At 54.4% G+C, this 23024-nt stretch overlaps 8 protein-coding genes across 8 annotated transcripts; 4 read left to right on the forward strand and 4 right to left on the reverse strand.

Annotated features, from left to right (window-relative positions):
- Positions 1–2661: 2661 nt before the first annotated feature.
- JCM15063_005286 (ABC1 kinase family protein) lies at positions 2662–5080 on the forward strand (the record flags this gene model as incomplete). Its single annotated transcript, XM_076681074.1, has 8 exons — positions 2662–3209; positions 3284–3549; positions 3615–3856; positions 3924–4037; positions 4106–4124; positions 4183–4671; positions 4740–4802; positions 4882–5080. Coding segments are annotated over 8 exons (1940 nt in total), but the record flags the coding sequence as incomplete, so codon positions are not given.
- A 271-nt stretch (positions 5081–5351) lies between these two features.
- On the reverse strand, positions 5352–8532 carry JCM15063_005287 (uncharacterized protein; the record flags this gene model as incomplete). The annotated part of the gene is made up of 3 exons (XM_076681075.1): positions 5352–5493; positions 5577–5830; positions 5917–8532. 3 exons carry the CDS (start codon positions 8530–8532, stop codon positions 5352–5354), a joined length of 3012 nt encoding a protein of 1003 aa, XP_076531775.1.
- Positions 8533–8864: 332 nt separating this feature from the next.
- Positions 8865–10252, forward strand: JCM15063_005288 (CDC50/LEM3 family protein; the record flags this gene model as incomplete). The annotated part of the gene is made up of 4 exons (XM_076681076.1): positions 8865–8970; positions 9035–9913; positions 9974–10155; positions 10220–10252. 4 exons carry the CDS (start codon positions 8865–8867, stop codon positions 10250–10252), a joined length of 1200 nt encoding a protein of 399 aa, XP_076531776.1.
- A 555-nt stretch (positions 10253–10807) lies between these two features.
- On the reverse strand, positions 10808–12142 carry JCM15063_005289 (uncharacterized protein; the record flags this gene model as incomplete). The annotated part of the gene is made up of 6 exons (XM_076681077.1): positions 10808–10822; positions 10899–11083; positions 11153–11375; positions 11446–11554; positions 11617–12035; positions 12110–12142. 6 exons carry the CDS (start codon positions 12140–12142, stop codon positions 10808–10810), a joined length of 984 nt encoding a protein of 327 aa, XP_076531777.1.
- Positions 12143–12837: 695 nt separating this feature from the next.
- BUD31 (U2 snRNP complex subunit BUD31) lies at positions 12838–13755 on the reverse strand (the record flags this gene model as incomplete). Its single annotated transcript, XM_076681078.1, has 7 exons — positions 12838–12866; positions 12938–13025; positions 13090–13156; positions 13224–13310; positions 13367–13445; positions 13507–13583; positions 13736–13755. 7 exons carry the CDS (start codon positions 13753–13755, stop codon positions 12838–12840), a joined length of 447 nt encoding a protein of 148 aa, XP_076531778.1.
- Positions 13756–14456: 701 nt separating this feature from the next.
- Positions 14457–15396, forward strand: JCM15063_005291 (uncharacterized protein; the record flags this gene model as incomplete). Its single annotated transcript, XM_076681079.1, has 5 exons — positions 14457–14625; positions 14729–14828; positions 14888–15102; positions 15171–15231; positions 15303–15396. 5 exons carry the CDS (start codon positions 14457–14459, stop codon positions 15394–15396), a joined length of 639 nt encoding a protein of 212 aa, XP_076531779.1.
- A 358-nt stretch (positions 15397–15754) lies between these two features.
- JCM15063_005292 (uncharacterized protein) lies at positions 15755–20709 on the reverse strand (the record flags this gene model as incomplete). The annotated part of the gene is made up of 17 exons (XM_076681080.1): positions 15755–16465; positions 17118–17330; positions 17401–17475; positions 17557–17598; positions 17735–17789; positions 17855–18092; positions 18187–18323; positions 18395–18978; positions 19064–19222; positions 19293–19374; positions 19450–19580; positions 19646–19766; positions 19849–19916; positions 19975–20058; positions 20130–20259; positions 20331–20453; positions 20528–20709. 17 exons carry the CDS (start codon positions 20707–20709, stop codon positions 15755–15757), a joined length of 3135 nt encoding a protein of 1044 aa, XP_076531780.1.
- A 525-nt stretch (positions 20710–21234) lies between these two features.
- JCM15063_005293 (uncharacterized protein) lies at positions 21235–22708 on the forward strand (the record flags this gene model as incomplete). Its single annotated transcript, XM_076681081.1, has 6 exons — positions 21235–21318; positions 21392–21445; positions 21594–21635; positions 21704–21766; positions 21829–21900; positions 21965–22708. 6 exons carry the CDS (start codon positions 21235–21237, stop codon positions 22706–22708), a joined length of 1059 nt encoding a protein of 352 aa, XP_076531781.1.
- Positions 22709–23024: the final 316 nt, after the last annotated feature.

A 23024-nucleotide genomic window follows, 5' to 3' on the forward strand; every position in this document is an offset into this window, starting at 1 on the left:
ACCCTAACCCTAACCCTAACCCTAACCCTAACCCTAACCCTAACCCTAACCCTAACCCTAACCCTAACCCTAAGCTGCGACGCGGTCGTGGTCGAAAACGGCGACGTGTGTCGAACAACGAGACCGGCGTCGGGAAAACGCGTAGGGAAGCACAGTGTCACGTAGACAAGTAGGCGAGGCCGACAGGTGTTCCGTGTCGAGGGCAAAGCTGGGGTGGAACGGGGTCGAGAGAGGGTGAGGGGAAAGAGAGCGAGTGCGTGGGGGGCGAAACTTCAAAGACCGCTCGACTCGCGAGTCGGCTTCGAAGGTGCGTACGCTCGTCCCCTTCTCGTCACTTCCTCTGCTCTCACTTGTTCTGAGCTGCTGCGGTGTGTCACTGCCTCGCGCTTGAAAGAACTGAACGCTACTACACAAGACTCGTTCAACTGGACACGCTTGAACCTTGGGCCCAAAACGAGCTCTTCTCAACTTTTCTGCTACGGTCTCTGCTCTTTCGTTCTCCAGCTGTCTCGTTGCGGCTTACTTCGTGACCAGAAACGGCGTGCTTCGGCCAGTGCTTTGGGGCCAGTTCAAGGAGACCAGCTCAGGTGCTGTTTGTGCCCTCTTGCTCCTTAGAAAGTACTCCGGCTTTTTTGGTCCGTTGACTCTTTTTACAACCTCTCGAGCCCGCGACTTGGACGGCTTCCCCCTGAACGACCGAGACGACCGTGTTGAAGTGCGGCAAAAGCAAAACTTGCGTACCCAAAGCAAAGTGTGCTTGAAGCGCGTGCTCAAGCAGAGCCTTGTGCTTTTGCTCCACACTTTCACGCCGTGACGCAGGCTACTACCTTGTCGTCTCGAGCAAAGACGCTCTTAGAGGGGTAGCTCGACCTTCAACGCGCCCAAAAGCGAGTCTCTTACAAAGGTCCGCGCTTTAGGGTTTGGGTGCTGCTTCTCCCGACCCGAGACAGCCAGAGACACAGAGCTGACTCGAGGTCCTCTACGAGACACTCTAACAGTAAAACAGCTTGACAGGACACTGGGCGCAAAGAGCAAAAACCGCGCAAAAAGCTTGGTTGCGCGCGCGTTCTAAGGTGTGAGTGTGGAAAGTGCTCGCGTGCTCGTGCGCACTGTAGCCTAGCCCTAGCCCTCACGGACAGTTTGCGGGGAAAGGGCGGCTGGGGTTACGGCTACGAAGAGGAGAAACTGGGAAACGGTAACAGTCTTACAAAAAGGTTACCTTGCCTTTTTTCGACCCTCGTTCACTTGCTTGTTTCCTCGAGCTTCTGTGCACCTTTCGAGCTCGTGACTTGCCTGTACAGCTCTTGGCGGAGCGAAAGCGCCGTGTTGTAGTGCGGTAAAAACGAAGCGACTTGGCACAAACTGAACTCGAAGCGCGTGTTTAAGTACACCTGTGTGTTGCAGCTGCAAACCGTCGCCTTGGTTGTTCCCTTGCTGTCTCGAGCAGTGGCACTCAAAGCGGGCTACTCACCTCACCTTCACCTGGTAGGCAAAAAAGTTCTTCTAAAAAGTTTCGCTTGGGGTTTTGCCTGCTTTTTCCTGAGGTTTTTTCTTTCACCAGCGTTCTTCACCGAATCGACGAGTCTAACCCTCCCACAGACTCGTAAGCGTAAAAGAACTGCTGAAAGAAAACGCACCGAGCGAGAAAAAAGGGTACGTGCGTTTCTCTTTTGATCATCTGTCCTGTCATCTCAGCTTGTCTTCCAAAACATCACTGACAGCGCCACGTAGAATCTCGTCTGCTGTAGAATCTCGTCTGCTGGGGCGACACCAAACGTGCTCTACTGCTTCCAGCGACTCGACAGACAGTTTACCTTTTTTTTTTCCCATGTTTTCATCGACTCCTTTCTTCGAGAATTCCTGCATTGCAAGGGTAAGACGGCTCTTAGCAAGCATCTTTCCGCTCGTCTCGACCTGTCCTCAAGTTTCGCTCTTTCACGCTCAAAATTCCCTCGAGGTTCTGCTTTCTTCAAACTCTTGCTCTTCATCAGCTTCTTGAGACAAGCTCAAGCAAGCGAGGGGAACAACAACGGGTCAGCTTCAACAGAAAGCTTTCCTCAGGGTCGCAATAGACAGAAGATACCGTGAGGAACAGCAACTCGACTTGGTATCAAGCAAGTGACAACGAGAACGAATGGCAGGGCAAAGGTAGGTGTTATCTCTTCGCCAGCCCAAGCTTCTGCGTTTGTACTAGTGCAATACCTTTGCGCCCTCGGCGTGACTGAGTGACAAGACTGGTAGAGTGCAGCCGCTTCGCAGGACGGAAGATCAAGGCGAGAGCGCGGCAAAAGCTAACCAGGGCGTAGCTCTCCGGTGACGAAGAACCGAGCCGGTCAAGAAGAATTGATGGGATCATTCCTAAGAGCAAATACGCGTGAGAGCGGTGAAAGAAGACAGCAACGAGGTTCGTCTACTGTACTTTCGCACGCATCGGCCGTCCGCTTCAAGATGCTCGCAGCCCCGCGAGGAATGCGCAGTCCACTGCGGATACTCGCGACGACTCATAGAGCGCCAACAGGTACGTCGCTCGTCCAGACTAGAGCCGGGCTGGAGACGATGACGTTGTGCAGCTCGAGCGAGTCTCATCGCGACCGCACCACCATACGGCTCGCGACTGTATTCGAGCTGTATACTGACCAGTCCTCGCGTGGTCTGACTCAGGACTCGCTCGGTGGCCGACTCCGCCCGCTGGTCTCGGGACGGCTGCCCTTCGCCTGTCGCCGCTCGCACGCCGCCCGTTCACAACGACTCCTGCACGACTGGCATCAGATGCTCCTCCTCCACCACCACCGCCGTCTACTGCAAGACGAGCCCCGCGCTCGGCCGACAAGCGACTGTCGCGACTCCAATCCGACTTGCGCCTGCTCTTCGCTCGCAATCTTCCCCTCGCACGGATACGGTCCCACCTGCACCGCCCATCCCGCGCCACGTCCATCTTGACCTCGATCCTCGTATCGCTCGTCGGGTTGTACGCGTTCTACGAGTATTCAACCCCGGCGCAGAACGCGATCCTCGCCGTGAGGCGCTGTGCGACGATCGCATGGGCCGTCACACGCGCCGTAGTCGACTACAAGATCTTGTTCCGAAAGACGTGGGACGACTCGCCCGAGGGACGCGCTCAGCGACATCAGGACTATGAGGCGACCCACTGGAAAGCGGCGACCCGCCTCATGGAAGCATTGCGCTCACTCGGTGGCATTTACATCAAAGTGAGTAAATGCCCCATCCATTCGCCGTCAGGTCGATCGCACGCCGTTGAATTCAACTTGTTGTTGCGCATTAGCTCGGGCAACATCTCTCGACCGTGCAACTCGTGCCCGCTCCTTGGGCCCTCGCGATGAAACCTCTACAAGACCAATGCTTCCCGACCCCGCTCAAGGACCTCGAAGCGCTCTTTCTCGAAGAGACGGGTGAACCGATGACCCGCTTCTTCTCGTCCTTCGACCCGAACCCGATCGGAGTCGCAAGTCTCGCCCAAGTGCACCGAGCGGTCGATCGCGAGAGTGGTCGGGAAGTCGCGGTCAAATGCATGCACCCTGAATTGCAAACGTGCGCTTTTAGTCCACTTCTACGTTTGCGCCATGGGTCGCTCATATTCGATACCTTCGAGTCAGGTTCTGCGACATTGACATCAGCACAACCATCTTTCTCCTCAACACGGTCAAACGGATATTCCCGTCGTTCGAGTTCACCTGGCTCGGCGAGGAGATGCAACAGAACTTGCCGCTCGAGATGGACTTTCGTCACGAGGCAGCAAATGCGGCTCGATGTGTCAAGGATTTCTCACAGCTGAAAGAGACCTCTGTCGTTGTTCCCGAGGTCCTGTGGGCGAAGAAACGTGTCATGGCAATGGAATGTACGCCCTCTCTGCTTCCCTCATTACTGCGCAGCGGCAGCTCATACCATCCTTTCATTGTCACCAGTTGTCCGTGGCGGTCGCGTCGACGATCTCGCCTACCTTTCCCAATACAACATTGATCGCAACGAAGTCTCGCGTCAGATTGCCGAGATTACGTCTAGAATGATCTACTTGACCGGTGCGTGGCGAACCTCGGGGATACTGATCGCATGAAGCTGACGATCGAACCATTACTCGGCTCCACAGGCTTCTTTCACGCAGATCTGTAAGACTGCCGAGCTTTATTCCTTCATTCGTCTCGCTGACGATTCATCACCTTGCAGTCATGGAGGAAACTTGTTGATCCGTCCCGCATCTCCTCAGTCGCGTTCTCCCTTCAATTTCGAGGTCGTCCTGCTCGACCACGGTCTGTACTTCGACCTGCCTTCCGACCTGCGCGTCAACTACGCCAAATTCTGGCTCGCGCTCATGGCTTCTCCGACCCCGTCCGTCGAGGCGGCTCGGCGCAAGTACGCAAAGCTCGTCGCAAACATCGACGACGACCACTACCCGTTGTTCCAAGCGGCAATCACAGGGCGAGCTGCTCTCGAAGGCGCCGCAGTCGTCACAGAAGACGACGGAACCGCCTCGCCGACGGCCGTAAAGGAGAAACGAGGCAGCATGCTCGACCTCGGAGAGAACAATGCCGCCGAGAAACGCAAAATGCGCAACGCGATGGTCATGCAGGAAGGGTTGATGGAGGCGTTGTTCGAGATCTTGCGCAATGTTCCGAGAAGGATGCTCATGTTGTTCAAAGTGAACGATCTCAATCGGCGAGTCTGAAAACCCTCTTTCGATCATCCGTATCACAGGTGGCTCACCCATGTCGATGCGTTTTCAGTGCGCTCGATGTTTCGTTGCAGACGACGCACTCGCCAGCTCGCATCTTCCTCATCATTGCAGAGTGAGCACTCGAATTTCTCAATCTCGAGTAGCAGAGTGGCAAAGAAGCTGATCTGGTTTACAAATCGTCCCGAAATCAGTTATTGCAACCTGGCGATCCGATTCGACGATCTCGCAGCGGCTCACCCTCGTTCGATCCTGTCGAGATGGCAGTCGTGGTACCGGTACGAGAGTTGGAAGTGGACAATCCGGGCTTGGGTGTGGGGCATGGAGACCAAAGCGTGGATCGACTGGGTCAGAGGACGACGAGTCGGGTTGGAAGAGATGATCCGCGTGTGAATCAAACAGACGGGTCATGTGTTCTTGAGAATGGAAACTCTTGTTGTTGGCATCATGCACAGTCGGACGGGGTAAGAAGAGGACATGCGAAAACGCCCAATGTAGGAACATTCTTGCAAAAGAGATGTACAGGTATTTGCGCAGCGACAATAGACAAGCGTGTGGTGGAGACAACAAAGAATAACGAGGAAACGAATGGGGCCGAGGACAATCTGATCGGCGAAAGACCTGATACTGGCGAGGCAAAAGAAGTAAAGAAAGGAAAGCGAGGCTATTCGTCATCGGAATCGCTGACATGCGGGGTCGACAGGACTTCGCCTTTCAGTCGCTTCTTCTTGAAGCTTGTAGTCATGAATTGCGGAGCTGGCGGTTCGGGTGGTCTTGTTTTTGGTCGGTTGACGGGTCTCGGTATCCTAGTTTTGTTGCATTTTGACAGACGAAAACGTTTCAACGATATGATCTCGAGATGAGGAATTTTCAAGATGGCAAGACTCACGATTCAGGAGGTCCTTCGCACCTGCCTCGACCTTTTCCGTGCACCGCAAAGGTGCCTCTGCTCTTCGATGAGAATCCGCAACCAACAGTTGGACAGACAAAGTCACCTGCCGAGTTGCGTTCGACAAACGCCGAGACGCCGCTTGCGTATTTGAGCGTCAGGCTCGACAAATGGTAAGCGCGGTGGTGAGACAAGTCGCTGCTAGCCGCTTTCGAATGATACAGCCTTTGTGGACACGTCTCGACCGGGCAGCGCTGCGTGCACATCCAAGCAAATATTCAGCTCGACTCTTGCAACCGCGACTGCAATGAGAAACAGCAAAAGAGGCGAGAGAACTCACGGTCAGAGTGCCCGATCTCTCTCGCAACCCGTCGGCGCCATCAAGCGACTGCTGCTCGCTTGCCCCCTCGCCGTCCGAAAACGACGATTCTTGGTCCTCTCCGGCGTTCTCGCCGCGAGCCTCTGTTCTCATTACGTCCGCATACTCTTCCACGGATTTGAGACGATAGGGACCTCGAGTCGTCTGTTTGGTCATTCGAGTTGATTGGCTTTCATCTTTCGAAACGACCTGTCGAGGTTGGTGCAAAGTCGTTCCAGATACGAGCGATTTCGGCGTGTCGACGTCGTTTTCATCCTCCGAGTCCGAGTCCGAGTCGGGCGACAACTCTTCACCTTCGAACGGGGTCAGTTCCGATTCTCCACCACTCCCCTCTCGCTCTTTCCTCTCACGTTCACGTTTAGCCTTTTTCTTTTCGCGTCGTCGCTCGTGCCGCTTGCGCGCTTCGATCAACTGCTTGCGTTGTTTCGCCGACATTTTGTCCTGCTCGGGTCGTGCGGCGGCAGCGTCGCTATCTGCAGCCGCTCCCGGCAACGAGATCGGAATTGGATCCGGAAGGTACTTCCTCTCCGGGTTGCGCACAGCCCAACGACACTTCCACTCCCAGCTGCGACCCATGCCTTCCTCGAGCGTCTTGAACCTCCACGTGTTGTGCCACTCGATCCCGCCTGCAAACGGGGTTTCGGATTCGACCTGTTCGAGATCGAGGTCGCGTCCGAGTCCACTCAGATTCCTCAACGCGTTTCGATCCTGCACGACCAAGCTCTTGACTGTCGTCCGCGTCGACGACGATGATAGCATCGTAGCCAAGCCGAAAGCCGGCGTGCCTCGAGTCGGATCAATCGCTTCGAACCGCCTCGACCCTACCACCGGTTCGTCCTCGATCCCGTACCACGCTTCCCACGCGAACCCTTCCGGGTTGACGCCTTCGATCGCTCCCGACGTCGTGAACCGACACTTGTTGCGCTGGTGAAAATCGGACCAGTCGAGGCGTGCGATTTGTCGATACGTCTTCGGTCGGGGGATGATCGTCATGGGGGCCAGTGCGGGAGGGGCCGACGACGAGTTTGGCAGTGACAAGAGTGACGTACGGGACGGGGAAGGAATCGAAATGAACGCTCCATCGTCGACGGCAATGGGGGGAGTTGGTGTGGGTGCGAATGTGGGTGCCACGCTCGAGACAAAAGGATCGACGGGTTTGTGTTCGGGCGTAGGGTCGACGAGAGCCATGAGTCGACCTGCATTGTGATTGACTGTGGCGAGAGGCATTGACAACGTTTCCCATGCCCAGCCTGGTCGTTTTCTGGGACGATCGGCGACCTGTCCCCGCGCGCGCTGTTCGTCTTCGGGGTACGTCGGGAGCACGACTTGACCCCCGAGCGTGATTGCGCTCAATCCTTCGGCCCACGAGTACGGGTTCAGGTCGTGTTGGACACGTCGAAACGGCTCGAGCGCAGGAGGTTTCCGAGGTTGGCTTGGCGCGCATTCGACTCGTCGATTCAACGGGTGGTCGGCAGGTTTGTGCGGGAACGGCAGGATCTTGGGCGTGCGAGACGTTCGATGGGTCGAAGGCGGCGAGGACGACGACGAGGAAGAGTCGACGGAAGAGAGCGGTGAGCTGTCGCGGTCCCCGTCATGCAGCTTTCTCTTTTTGCTCGGGCTCGCCCGCGGCAAATCATCGTCATCAGACGAGAGGGAAGACAAGCTCGAGACTGATTCATGTCGGTCCGTTCGAGAAGGCGGAGGCAGATCTATAGCGGGACCGACCACTTTTCTGGGTCGACCTCGTGGGCGTTTCGGAGCTGGTGGTTCGTTCGAATGTACTTTGAGCTTGGTACTGCCTTTCGGCCGTCCTCGTTTGCGTTGGACTTGAATTGGAGCTGAAGGGACCGCGGGCAGAGGAGTCGGATCGGATTCGTCCGAGAGGTCGGAATCTGAATGGTCAGACAGACTCGACGAACTGTCTTCCTGCTGCTGTTCGGTCGGTTGGGGTGGACCCTTGCGATCCTTGGCCCATCGCTTGAATCGCTTAACGAGTTTGCCGCTCACGCGTAACAGCTCGACCGCGGTTTTGTCGGGGTGCGCGCCTGGTACGAGGGATGGGTTCGCGTGCTGTTCGAGCGGAGCGGGCGGGATCTCGAGGTAGCTCGGTTTGTTCGTGCGAGCACGCAGTGACCTGCCGTTCGGGGCAAAGAACGCGGCGGCGGCAGCAGCAGGATCGAGTTGAGCGTGGCCCTTGAGCGGATCGTGGTCGTACAGGGCCGTCTTGCGTGGCGGGGCGGCAACGAGCCCGAGTCCAACAGGTGCATGAGCAACGCTCGTCGAGCCTGTGTGTGCATGCGAGGTGGGAGGCGGCAAGGCGAGGAGGGCGGCGGATCGAGTAGAGTTGAGTTGGATGCGAGGTTTCGAATGGACTTGCTGCACGACTGAATGATTGGGCTCGCGCTCGGGCCCATTTGTACGAGCCTCGTCCTGTCCAATGCTCGGGACGAGCGTAGGGAACGGGGACGCGTGCGAGTCGAGATTGGGCGCGATTCCCTGCGCGAGACGAGATAGCGTCAGATTTCGTGATGCGTCCTCGAGAATCGATTGTCGCGCGAGACCCACTATTGTAGACATTGTCACGGCACTCCGACTCCGGCGAGCTCCTGATCAAGCGCGGATGTGACTGGACCAAGTTGAACGCGATTGCAAACGGAGCGCCGATGATCCCGCGAGCGAGACACGGATGCGACGCGTGATATCGACTGACTAGTGTCTCCTGAACACGATGCGAAAGGCGGCAGTCGAATTGGGCGAGCGAGTTGGGCGGCAAGGGAACGAGAAATGAGCGAGCGAGATGAAAACTAACGATTGAGAATTGTAATAGAATTGTAGTGTATTACAAGTTGGAAATTGATTCGAGTTCGGCATCCGAGGTTGCACCGCACCCTCTCGCCCTTTCACCAACGATGGGCCTGTTCAACCGCAAGAGTACCCGGCAGGAGGACGAGCAGGTGCTGCATGCCAACGAGCAGAAGAAGAAGGACAAGGTGCACTGGAGCAAGCGCCCTGCGAGTTGCGTCGCTCGCTCTCCCTGTCTATCCCAGCACCGAGACTGACTAGATCCCTGCGACGACAGACACGGCGTTCAAGCAGCAGCGCCTCAAAGCGTGGCAGCCCATCCTGACGCCGGCGACGGTGATACCGACCTTCTTCCTCGTCGGCATCATCTTTGTGCCCCTCGGAGGCGTCCTCCTGTGGGGCAGCAACCAGGTCAAAGAATTCACGATCGACTACACCCAGTGCGAGTACACCGCACCCAACACGACGTTTGCTTCGATCCCGTCGTCCGACTATTCGTTCAGCGTCGGCAGTGCCGCCAACTCGCAGCCGGCCCCGACCTGGCAGTTCACCCACGACGATGCCGAGACTGACATCGCGCGCCAGAATCGGTGTCGCGTCCAGTTCGAGCTTCCGAACGAACTCGCGTCCCCCGTCTTCATGTACTACAAGTTGACCAACTACTATCAGAACCACCGCCGGTACGTCAAGTCGGTCAACACGGACCAACTCCTCGGCAAAGCCGTGTCCGAATCGACCATCAATGGCGGCGACTGCAAACCGGTCGACACGCGCGACGACAAGATCGTGTACCCGTGTGGCTTGATCGCCAACTCGCTCTTCAACGACACGTTTGTCCAACCGGTCCTCCTGAACCCGGCCGGCGCGAGTGGAGCGACCCAGACGTACAACATGACCGACCGCGGCATCGCGTGGTCCGGAGAACACAAGAAGTACGGTCCGACCAAGTACTCGGTCGACCAGATTGTCCCCCCTCCGAACTGGGTTGAGCGGTACCCAAACGGGTATCAGGAGGGTCAAATCCCGGACCTCGAACAGGACGAACATTTCCAGGTGTGGATGCGCACGGCCGGATTGCCCACGTTCCGCAAACTGTACTTCCGCAACGACAACGAGAACATGCCCGCTGGATCGTACCAACTCGATGTCTACATGAGTCAGTGTTCTTTCCTTGCCTCGAAACAATCGCACCTGCTAAAAAAAGACCCTCGCACAGACTACCCGGTCGCGCCGTTCCATGGCACGAAATCGATCGTGTTTTCGACCGTGTCGTTCATCGGCGGCAAGAACCCGTTCCTCGGAATCGCCTACTTGGCCGTTGGAGGCGCATGCATCTTGTTTGGTTTGGTCCTCACCGTGAGACACTTGATCCGACCGAGGAAACTCGGAGATCCTCAAGTTAGTCCCTTTCCTGATCCTCGAGATACCCTAGATACCGAAGCTGATCCTCCTTTTATCTTAGTACTTGTCGTGGAACCGAGCACCGACAAATTAGATCCCACTCGACCATAGTGCTTTTCTCCCTTCTCTTTCCGACAGACTGTCGCGCTTTTTTCCCGATTGGTTCTCCTTTTTTTCTTCTTTTGACGGGTTCTGTTATCAAGTGCTGTACTACCTTCTTTCTCTTTTATCATTCTTGTGCGTAGTTTAATTGCAAATCGTGGTTCCTGTTCTTTTGCTTTCAACCGGCATCTCTTGACTAGAGAGACATTGGGCTCTCGGAGCATGATCCTGCGGCCCTTGAAACGCCGCGTGAATCGAAAACTCTTTCTCGTAGATTTCGGAGAAAAAGAAGAGAGAAAAAGATATGAAGCAGAGAGGTAAAACGAGGTAGCGGGGAGAGAGGGAATTACAAGGTATGCAATATGAGAGGAAGAAAGTGATATGATGGAGAAAGGGGGAGAAGGTAGAGAGGTAAAGGTTTTGTGAGAGAGGCTGTAAGGGTATCCAGGTGTGCCAGATTGAAAAAGAGTGAAGAAATTCGAAAGTATATATCGTGTGTGGGTGAGAGAGAGAGAAACACGAGCGAGACGAGATCGAGATCGAGAGCTCAGTAGGCGACTCCCTGTTTTTGCATGTGCACACTGTTGAGCACAAGGAAATCCGACCAAGTAGGCGTAGGGTGAAGGAAGGGAACGTACCTCCCAGTCATCTTCGGTGACCATTTGCCATGCAGCGTAAATGAGGCCGATGCTGACCGTCTCCAGGAACGTCGCGATCCAACTCGCGTCAATCTTGGCACTCGTACCAATACAGATGCGATGACTGAGCGCATAGTACGCCGCTTGGGCGAGGATGAAGGCGATTGCCGATCCCAACAACGTGACTACCAAGATCCCGGCGTCAGTGAAATCTCGGGATTCGCGGGTCAAGACGAGACAAAAAAACCACTCACAGAGAGGTTTCTTCTCGCGCAGGACTCGCACGACGACTCCCGCTTGCACGATAAAGTAGATGAAGGCGGCCGCGGCGGGCCAAATGATCGTCAAGACGAACAACCACACGGAATGCAGGGCTTCGGGTGGCGACGATCGGAAGAAGTTCGTAATGGTCAACCCCGTGTCGGCGGCAATGTATCCCGATCCAACCGTCAGGATGGTTCCGATGGCAAACATGGGCTGAGGCAGTACAGTATGACGATCAACCGGTGTTCGCACAATAGAGACCAGCGAGAATGAGGAAACTCACGACGAGAGACAGGAGGGTGCCGTCTTCGACGATTTGGAGCGAGAGGAACGCGACCCAAACGAGGACCCAGAACAGTCCGACGAGCAATCCGACGTGCGCTGCCGTGATCCTGTGAGACGTTTTGGATCAGGAACCTCGTCGTCGTTTGACATGAAAAAAAGAGCCGCGTACCAAGTGAGGGCGAGGGACCCTGCTCGCAGCAAGGCGGAATTGTCTGCGAGCTGTGCACCTTGAACCAACGCGTACATGACAAACAGGACGGTGATTTCGACCCTGCCGACGGCGGCCGTTCTCCGCAACGCTGCAGCGGCGAGTCCGAGTCCGACCAGGACGGCGATACCACACAGGATCAGATTGGCAATGTTGCCCAATCGACCTGATTCCCCTCCAGTGAAGCCTGCACGAGGGATGTAACACGACGAATCGACTCCGACTCCGTACGTCGACAAGAGGCTCGTGAACTGTTGCGAGTTGGGGTCGGTGGGGAACCCGAGGATTTCGGACGCAGGTGCAGCGAGGTTCTTGGGGTGCTTCAACAGTTGTCGAAAGAAGAGGTTGCACACGGGCAGGGATGGGATGTTGCGGCACGCCTGAGAGGGGAAATTCGCCTTGTCAGATAGGGAGCGCGCGCATGTTTTGATCGAGAGCGAGATACGCGACTGACATAGTCAAAGTTTCCAAAGCCAAAGAGGACCATCTTGCGGAGTGCTCTAGAGAGGACGATCAATCACTCAACCAACTGAACCGCCGATCGAATCGGATTAAACGTCAGCCTCGAGGGTGCGATGTTGAATCGTTACCCGTGGGCAGAGTCCACTGACCTGTATGTGTGTAGCTCGTGATGCTCGAGGCTAGATTTGAGCGAGAGGGCGACGGTTGCGATGAGGCCGATCGAAGGTTTGTTTGGCACTTTCCGAATCTGTTGGCTTCTGTGCGGCGCTTCAACGGCAGTCCTGATCCCAAGTTTGACGTATCGGCAACGAAGGCTACTGCAGTGGTGGATCGAGTCGAAGCGAGACGGCGAGATTCGAGGCGAGCTGGGCGTTTGCAACGAACGGAGGCACGCGGGGAGCGCAGGGGGTCCCGACGATCAGTACTATTTTCTCTCCCTATGGGCTTCTTTGATCGCACTCACCTGTCTGTCAAGTACTGAACAAGCTCTCGAATCAACGGTTCGATGATTTCGCGACCCCGGTTGACGTCGATCAATATAAATAAAATGGCTGGACCTGCCTGATCTGGCATGCTGTTTCTTTTCTCTCGCTCTCTCCGCGTTGTGTGCACGCTTGCACACTCGAGCGACGATACAAACAGACCTGCGAACTCGAGATCACACTGTGGAGAAAAGACATATTCCATCACATGCAGGGTGCTTCTGATTCCATAAACATCTCAATCCGTCGATGCACACCCCTTGCAGCCTGTACAGAGCCAAGCATCAGTCATCAGCGCAAACGAAGAAACAGACTGGCTCCCTTCAATCAGGACCTACCGCAATGTGTACACTCGACAATCACGTTTGCTTTCAGTTGCGCTTTCGGAACTCGACAAATGCAGGTCGACCCCGAGTAGTTCATGTCCTGAGGAAAGATTCAATAAGTTTGCTTGCTCGCTCGATAGAAATCCAAAAAAGTGACTCCATACCCTCGATTGGATACACCTCGCGCAGCATAGTTTCTCGTACCCTTGCTTCTTCCATTTCGCGATCAAGCTAGTCACGGACAACGAAGCATTCAGTGACGCGTTCGTGAGGCGTGTGAGCACTGGAGAAATCTCACTTGGCATCGGCGTATTCTTCCTTCAACAACCAGTCGTACAGCTCTTTCGAGATTGCTTCTCGCTTGTAGTACATGTCGTAGATGTACCTGCACAGTCAAAGAGTCAGTGATTCGAAAGCCTGTCAAAAAAGACGAGGACGTACCGAGATCTCGTGTGGGTGATCCTCATGATCGGCCATAGCGATTCCGTCTTGCGTTTCCCCTCGTGACTCTCGGCTTCGGCTACAAGATTACACACACAAGTCAGGTAAGGGCTTAAAAGAGAGATGGGTCCTTTCCGTACCATCTCGCATTTTCCGGTTGTACTCCTCGAGGATGTCTTCAATCTCCTCAAACCCTTCTGGTGGAGGTTTCGTACGGCTGTATCGACATGTACAGCGACGTCAGTCTCTGGGTGGAGGGCATGCGAGTCGGCTCTCGTCAATGTTGAGAGACATTTCTCGGTTGCGAGAGCTGGGCCCATTTTGCAGCTGTCTAGCGGAAGGGGAAAAGGATCGATCGCGACGACTCACTTGGTCTTGATCTTGGGCATATTGGGCTGACTGAACGAGGCGAGTGATCCGAGTGATTTCGAGTTGATTGATCAGACAAGTTGTCGGGGGTCGGGCCTCGAATGGGCGTGCAGCTGTGAGCTATACCCGGATGAGACGGATACGATGGAAGAAGCAAAGTCGGGCGGTGCGAGTGGAGCGATGCCGACGGGAGCGAAACAGATCACGCATCGGCTCGCTCGCTCTCTGTCCATTACCTCTCCTTAGTACAGGTACTACAGTAGCTCTACCCTCACGTCGTTGGCTCGAACGCAAAGGATACAGCTTGTTGGCCCGATCATGATTCCCAGTTGTCTGCAATGCCCTGTCATGCATTACCTGCGCGAGGAGGGTTTCGGATCCAAGCCCTCGAAGACCCTTTTCATGTCTCTTGAAGCTGCTCTGGGGAGTACTCTGTATGGAAGCTCGACTGGTGGAACCTGTGGCGAATTCGTTTCCAAGTCGAGACTGAGTACTGTGCACTGTCCACGTCTGAGGCTTGGCGGACGTGCGGGTATCGACCGACGACGAGACTTGGCAGCAGTCTCAGCTTGCTCCTGGCCATTCGCATACATCGTCTTGGAATGCACAGTCCCCCCAATTTTGAGTCGGGCCCTCGCGAACGGGCATACACCCCTTGCTTGCGTTCTCTCTTCCTCTTTCTCTACCTCCCTCGCCTTCCTGTATCGCCCTAGGCTCTCTCATGGCTCGCACTACTTCCTCGACTTCCATGACTTCGGTCCTCCTCGCAGCCGCTGTTGCCGCTGCGACCGTTGCCAACGCCGCTTCGACCGTCGGTTCCCCCAACCTCTTTGAATGCTCTCCTGCCGCGATCCAGTATGAGTGTGACAAGCCTCCTTGTCAGATCATCGGTGAGTACCTTTTCTGCCACCTTTACCCCTTGCTGCCTCCCGGGAGGCGGGGGAAGGTTCAGCACGAACCCCTCTCGAGTACTGAAAACGCGCCGCTCGACAGCGAGGCCCGAAGATGACGCTGCTTCGAGTCTCGAAAACTTTGGTGCCGTCAACGACCAATCCGGCACGGTCAGTTGGAGACCTGTCAACCAGAAAGCCGGGTTCGTTCTCCTAACTTGTCACGACCATCTGCTCACGACTGACACGACTTAAACCACAGCACGGTGGTCGTAATGTACATCACGAATGCCGATGGTGAACAAGCGACGTCGGCGAGGTTGACGATCAATGCTCCGAACGACGCTTCGAACGTACTCGGTTCCGATGGCAAATGTGCCGCCGGCTCGTCAGCATCCGAGTCTTCTTCGGCATCTGAGTCCTCTTCTTCTTCGTCGACCGAGGGAGCAAAGGAGTCGGCTAGCTCGAAAGCTTCCGGTCAGCTACTTCCACACCTATTCTCTCGAGATTATCGGCGCTCTGACCCACCAAACACTGTCATTTAGACGCATCGGCTTCGGCTACTTCCAAGATCGGAACGACCACTACAAACGGCGGAGCGCCCACGTGAGCAGGGTAATATTCGTCAATCCCGCACAAATCACAAGACCTGACGGAGAGCTTTCCTTCATCTTCAGTGCTAGCTCGGCGGACAGCGGTAATGGAGCCATCGGAACTGTCGTCTTGGTCAAATCATCGCAAGTCTCCTTCTCTCTAGTATCACCCTCGTGACGCAATACTGATATACAGTCGCGATTTTACCACGGCACAGGCTCGTTGCCGCGGGAATCTTTGCCATTGCTTCCGTTCTCATGTGATTCCGTCCCTTTCACACTTTCCTGTCCGCTGCTCTTTATGCTTCCATCACATCCTCCTCTATAGCCATTCTCTTATCGCTATCCCTCTTTTGTATGAAGCGTGTGGCTCGTAATCAAGCGTTTTTCTCTCCGTGTCGACTCCCTCGTGGCTCTGTTCCCGGTTTCTCAGCGGAATTCTCTCTGTACAGCGTTCGTCAAGGCAACTCTGATATACGGCACTCTCTCTGATGAGCGAAGTATCCGGAAGATGGCGATCGCATGTCCTTGCACCCTCATTCTCCCCGGAGCGGTTCCAATCCTTGCTCTGCACGTTGTCGATCCTGAACGTCTTGCAAGAAAGGGACCATTTCATCCGCCGCTTTCCAGTTGTAGCCACTCTTGACCACCTCGGTCCGCATCGCGGGAGGCAACCCATGAATGAACAGATCTCGCATGACGTCTCGAGGCAATGCGTCCCCAATTCGCTCTTGCGGGGTCTTTTGAAAGATCGCTTTGACGAGTCCCGGTGGATCTTGACCGGTGTGATTCTGCCAGGGTATAGGAATCGAAGGTCGAGCACGAGGAGTTTTCCCACGGCGGTTTGACGAAGGAAGAGGTTGAGGTCCCGGGAATCGACTTGCGAGGAGATTGTACACATCGACGGGTCGTTTGAACGAATTTCGGTGGACAATCGCGATCCGTTTCAGTCGATCGTCGAGGGTCAAGATGAACAAGTCGATCGACATGTCTCCTGGAACCGCATCTTCGTATGGATCCAGAGGTTCAAACTCTGTCTCAAGCTCTATCTCTTTTCCATTGCTCGCCACCGTCGTTGTCTTTGTCGTTGTCGGCGGTAGAGTGAGCTGTTGATCTTGCACAGACAAGCGATAGATCCGTTCGGCCTTGTATTTGGCATTCGTGCGGTTCAACAGAGTGACCCAGAAGTTGTAATGCTCGAGCAAAGGCGTTCGCGGATCCTTCTTCGTGTCGATCAATTGGCAGTACTGGACCCAGGTCGGAATGCATCGATCGAATGGATCACCATGTCGAGGACTTGCTTCTCCTACTGCCGAGCCTGCAACTGCCCTTGAGTCCTCTGTGGCATCCGGAGCTGACGTTGATAACACTCACGACTTGATACTTGATGAGTTGACGGCCAAGGTGTCTTTTGGGTACGGCAGCGGGAGTGGTAGAGGAGCTGAAGTCGACGCTGACGTCAATGACCGCTCTGGTTCAGGCTCGCCAGATTGTACTGTAGGAGGACGTGTTCGAGGACGCGGTCGAGCAGTGCGTGGTAATGGCATGTCGCAGTTGATTCAAAGAGAGGGTTTCAGTGGTTCTCGGGAAAAAATTTAGAACAGGGGCTCGAGTCTAGCAAAAGCAATAATATTACAGTAATAATCAATGAATTTGGAGCGAGATTCTCCTATGAACATTTTGTCGTCACTCTCTCGCATCTCGAAAGAGGTTACGTTACGAAACCCGTAGGAACAAATGCGGAATGACTCATTTACAACAAGGGATCAACACCAACAAATTAGTTAAAGGCTCTATGTTCAGAATTCAACCGTGTCGCTGCCAGGTCAATACAGACCCGATCTGGAAGTCAGCTACTAGTTGATCGTAAAAGATTCGAGGAAAAGGACAGAGACATACGAGAGAAGGTCCATTCGCTCTTAGCCGCTGTTGTTTGATCCAACTCTGAGGTTGGTACTCCCTCTCCCCCGATTTGCTTGCACCAGTTCCCGTTCGATCGTTCGCACTAGTCAATACTTGTTGTCGCAAATGACGCATCGCGTGATCGTGCCAGGCAGACATGATCAAGTCGTGTTCCCTTCGGTAATTGAGTTCAAGTTCCGTGAACATGGCCTAAAGACCACAACTCGGTTAGACAATCCGCGAACAAGGACGGAAACCAGTTCTCTTGAGTACTCCTCACCTGTTGACGAGACAGATCCTCCTGAAGCTGAGAGATGCGAGCCTCGTGACTTTCGATCGTCTCCTCGAAACCCGCCTGTTTCGGTAATACTCGAACGTGATCAGCCGCGCAACTTCTTAATGCGCGATTTACAATGTTTTCAGAAGGACGACTAACCGATAGTTCAGCCTTGAGAAGCTTGTCCTGCGACTTGATAAACTGAGAGCAGAGATTGCAATCGAGAGAGTCAGGCTTCCTATCCCGCTCCACAAAGAGAAGAGTCTTGCCGACTTGCAGCTTTCGCTTTCTGTAGCTTGTCTTCAAGCGCTCTGATCTCCGATCGAAGGGTTTCGACCTCGTGATCAAATCGTGTCCGATCCGCTTGCGCATCTTCGGGATCGATCGATGATCTACACGAAGTATTCCCTCGTCAAACCAGCACTCTTTTATCGGAAACGGAGGGAAAGAACCATACCCGAGTTGTCGTTCCCGTTCGAGCAGTTGATCCGTTTGCTGAATCCCTCGAGTCTGCAACTCGACCTTGTCTCTCAACAGCTGTTCAATCTCGAACTTGCGATCCCGTGCTTGCTCGTCGGCGATCCCGAGTGCGTCTCGCGCCTGTTCGAGTCTGAGCGCGAGTTTGTCCCGGTCGACTGAAACGGAGGCACGTAGCGCGCGCAGTTGTTCGAGTTGATCCTGGTCGACCAAATCGACTGCTCTCCAAAGAATACGCAATCGCAAGAGATTGAACACAGAGAGCGAGTCAGTTTTCGCTCAGACTATGGAGAGTGTCAATGGGCAATTTACGATCGGATTTTGCAATGGACAATTCACGTTGTTGGGCTTCGAACCGGGCTTCGGTCTCGTTCAGCTGTGAATGTGCTCTTTCGAGTTGCCGGGTGATCTCGTCTAACCGGTCGCGCAGAGCGACTGCGACTTGAGGCCTGTGACGCGGTACGCGACGCAATCACTCATGAGTCGGGCGGCCTTGACGAGACGAACAGAGAGTTCTCACCCATCCCCGAGTTCGGATCTGCCACGGAGGATCTCGTTCAACCGCTGTTCGAGTTTGTCCTTGGCCTTCGCTTCGTCGAGTCTGGCCTGTCGGTACCGTTCTTTGCTCTTATTCGCCTCGTGCAGCGAAGCTTCGAGTTGCTCGACTTGACCTTGCCCCTTGAGTTGTCGTTCGAGTTTGCGGATCTTCAATTTGAGGTCCTTCGTCGTCGTGCCTCTGAGCGCGTCCTCGAGTTCCGTTCCCATCTCGTCTTCCTCTGGTTCTCCGTCCTCGTCTCGACCCGTCGAGCGCTTCTGATTGGATTTGTCTGCGAGTTCAAACTCCCGAATGCGTTCCTCGAGGACTAGACACCGTTCCCTCTCTTGCGTTCTCTCGATTTCAACCGCTTCCAGCTGTGCTCGTACTTGTTCGTGTTGCGCTTCGAGCTGACGGTGATCTTCGATCGTACTTGATTCTTGACGCTCGAGAGTCTCGATGCGAGCTTTGTACTTTTCGACGAGGTGTTCGAGGTTGTCGACCTTTGCGATCCGGTCTTCAAATGTTGAATGCTTGTCGAGCAGGTCGAGGTTTTCTTCTTCGAGGGTCTGGATTTCCAAATGTCCAGGAGAAAGAGAGATGAAAAATTTGGTTCTCGAGCAACTTTGCAGGACTGGGGGAAAATGTCCTTACTTGAACGCGTTGTTTGAGTGACGCTGCGTCCTCCACTTTCTTCTTGTACTTGTCCAGAACGTGTTGCAATTTCTGCGCCTTGTCGCTCGCGTGCTTGTACTCGTCCATCTGGTCCTTCAAAGTCGTCGCTTCACGCGCGAGCGGTGTCAGCTGATCAACCTGCATGCGTTTCTCAGAAAGAGTCAGCGTTCGATTCGGAGCTTATCTGTCGGGCAGAGAGCAACGCAACTTGTTTCGTCAAGTCTTCGAGAGACCTGGCTTGCTTCTCCACCACGACCTGAGATTCTCCCAACTGATGTTCGAGTTTGTGTCTGGTACATCGGAATCATTATTACAATGAAGGAATCGGGATCTCGCGACTCGTGAGAGAGAGGATTGTCACATACAATTCGTTCCGCATTCGATCGAGTTCAAGTTTGTACGACTGCTCGTTGCGTTCCTTCTTGTCCGCTTCGAGCTTCTGTTCGGCTGCTACCGCTCGCGCCTCGCTTGCAGCAGCATGTTCGAGCGCTTCTTCCTAGACCATGTCGGATCTTTTCATTAGGAACGACAATCGACGGCTTGAATAACGAGTCAACATACATGTTGCTCTTTGAGCGCGTCGAACTGTTCGACGAGGTCTTCGTGTATGACTTGAAGGGCTTCCTTGTCGTGTACCAACCTCGACTTTTCCGATTGGACTTGGTAAAATTCTGAATCAGCACTACACGGTGAACCAAGAAGAAAAGTCAGGATGCTGGTGTAGCTTGCAAAAGAAAGAAAAGTACAAAAAAATCAAAACTCACTCGAGATCAAGAGTCTTTTCTCGGTCGGCATCGTGGATCTGTTCCACCTTGCTCATGACCTGGGCACTCTTGAAGTGTGAGTTTTGACCGATCGCTCAATAAGTGCCAAGGGATCAGTCGACTCACTTGTTCGATCGAGTACATGAGTTCCTTCTGGACCCATTCGTCAAGGGCTTGGATCCGTTCGATCTGTTCGAGCCTCCTGTCCGACTGTTGCGGATGTCATTGTGTTCTCAGCTTGTTGAGCAACGTGAAAGCAATCTTCGAGGAGAGATGCGGACCTGAACTGCGAGGGCGAGGACAAGTCCAACGAGTTTGCACACTTCATCGTTCGCTTCCGGCAATTGTTTCTTCGCAACGATTTGCAAGTTTGGCGTGTGAAGTTCGGTAGTCGAGCATGACAAGACGTCCCTGAAAGCAAACAATTTGGCTTGAGTATGATTTGGAATTCAGGAAAAATGAAAAGAAAGAATAGACTCGACTCGAAATATCGGATCGCGAGCTTGTACAGGCGTTTCAAATGATTGAAGCGGAGGACCCAATTCTCCTGCATTGGCTTCTCGTTCGAAAGAGCCGGTTTGAGCGGTGCGAAATGGTGCTCATCCCTACATGATTTCGAGCGCGTCAGCGGACGAGAAAGCACGACGGTAGACAGCATATTCGGGAGAATATAACGGACACCTCCATCAGGATTTGACTAAGGGCAATGCCATCCATGAGATGAGGCAGTGCGGTGACGTGTCGTGAACTCGCGACGACGAGCGGGGATAACCTCGTCCATTCGAGCAACGCATCTGGGAGTCGAGGGTGCGATTCGGTCGAAGCCAGGGATGAGAACAGTGACTTGCGGGGTGCAGGCATGGCTAGCTGGTCTGCGCGGTTTGCGAGAGACCCAACACACAACGAGGAGCGTGCCGGTCGGCGATCTGCTACGCCGCTCTCGTGTCCGAGTAGTCTTCGGCGCTGGGCACTCAGCAAGCGGTTCGGAGCCTCTAGCTCTGCGAGATGGTGGTGATAGACGCTGGCGCGCCGCTGGGTTGAATGAAACGTCTCTTTCGCTCGCCGCTCTTCTCCGCCTGCTCTACTGAAAGTATTACGTCTTTTGATCACTGTACTCAACTGCGACAGATCTTGCGCATCAGCGCGCTCCTCTGGATTACGAGCGACGCGATCCTGCGCTTCCGCGGTACGAGCCTCGTGCCCTCTTCGTCATACAGCGTAACAATGCCTGTAAAAAGGCTGCAAAGAGAGACGGCGAGAGAGAGAACAAGATCGAGAGAGAGATGATCCGAGATGTCCGAAATGCGCTGGCCCCTGTCAGCCTGATGACCGCGTACGTCCGTTCGCTCGGAGATCTCTACTCTCCGCTCTGATCTCCTCTTCAGCATGGCCTTTTCGGATCTCTTCTCGGTGGCTTCAACAGCTTCCTCGACCTCGGAACCGACCCCCATGGATCTCGCAAGTCGCATTGTCGATCGTCTCCCCAGCAAATACTCGTCGTATGCTGACTAACTCGACTTCTTGCCGTGTCTCGCGTCTGTAGGAGAAGGACGCATTGATCCGGAATCTTGTCCACGACCTCTTGACGATAAGACAAGTCAGTATCGTCCTCATGCTCGTCTGGGCCGCGCTCCGAAAGTGGCGGTGCAGGTTCCCACCTCCCGCGAGGGCGGCACAGGGATGCTGTGGAGCGGCACGAAAGAGTGTGATGGCTGATTCCTGTCCGCCTTGGCCCCGTGTCGTAGGAGAATGAGCGCCTGGAGCAATCGCACAAGACTGCAGTTGCCGTGAGCTTATCCTTGACCCATTCACTAAGCAGAACTGAACTTGATCTGACTCGATGAACCCTTCTCAGGACAAGAAGGACGCAGTGGGACGGGTGCGAGAATTGCAAGATGCACTGCAAATGAAAGAGGGCGCAAGTGCCTTCTCTCTCTCACGGAGACTGTTCACGTCCTCACGCATGACATCGGGTCACAGATCCTAGACGCGCTCGAGAAGAGGATCGAAGCACTCGAAACCGAAAATCATCGGCTTCTCTCGGTCGAAACTGTGAGCAGGCAACTTTCGAGGATCGAGATCAGTTCGAACCCTGACCTGTTCGCTATTTCATAAGGAACTCTCGCTCTTGCGTCAAGATCAACTATCACACCCACTCTCTTCGACCGATGCCGAACATCGCTACTCGAATTTGTCCACCGTGTTCAGTCAATTGCGCGACACGCTTTCGTGTGCGATCTGTTACGAACCGTTCGTGCGATCGCAAGCGACTTCGCTCCTGTGTGGACATTCGTTCTGTCGCACCTGTTTCACCGAGTGGGAACAACGTCACGTCGAAGCGTGGAAACTGAACCCGCATCAACGCGGAGTCTACCCAGGAGCCGAGTGTCCCGAGTGTCGGAGTCAGGACGTCAGGAGAGGCAAGGTCAGGATTTGGGCACTCGAAGAGACGATTCGGCTCGTCGATCGAGCCGTAAGAGATATCGAACACGACCAATTCACTCCACAAGCTGCGGTGACTGTTGAACCTCGACCCCGGGACTCTGCTAGAGAATCACAAGGTCCTTCAGCAGCGATCGAAGAGCAAGATCGTCCAACATCGGTATCACCGACTCAGGTCGCGCCTTTGATACCTGATTCCGCTCCCACCTCTCCTGACCGATCCTCGGAGCTCAATACTCAGGATCTCGTGGCTGAAACCGTCGAGACTGTTTTTCCAGTAGACTCGGATGTGTCCTCTGTGGGGATCACCGATTTCGATTCTCCGATGCCAGTTGTGACCACAGAGGCAGAAGTCGAAACGGTTCAAGAACTGAGACCGAGAACCCCGAATCCATACATTGCCGTCTTTCAAAGATAGAGCTTTATCCTGTCTATACTGTGTTCAAGGGTCCTGCCCTTGTCAATGACGCAAATTTGGAAATGCTCGCCCCTTCAGCTTCAAGTAAGGGCTGAGCTTTTGTCGGAAGAATTGTAGCAATTCCGCTATTGTATTACAAAGGTGTTCTCTAACCGAATGATTGTAGGTGTAGAGCTGTAGTTTTCTGGTAACGATATTGCATCCTGATCGTTGCAGTACCGGGACACGCTGTCCCTGCGCAAGTAGTGCCATTGCTCCTTCGACATAAGTTGAAGCAGGAAACTCTTCTGGAACCAAGACTATTGCAAGTGAACGA

Source organism: Sporobolomyces koalae (assembly GCF_050403365.1).
Source record: "Sporobolomyces koalae JCM15063 DNA, S_koalae_JCM15063T_v1_ctg54, whole genome shotgun sequence".
Lineage (NCBI taxonomy): Eukaryota > Fungi > Basidiomycota > Microbotryomycetes > Sporidiobolales > Sporidiobolaceae > Sporobolomyces > Sporobolomyces koalae.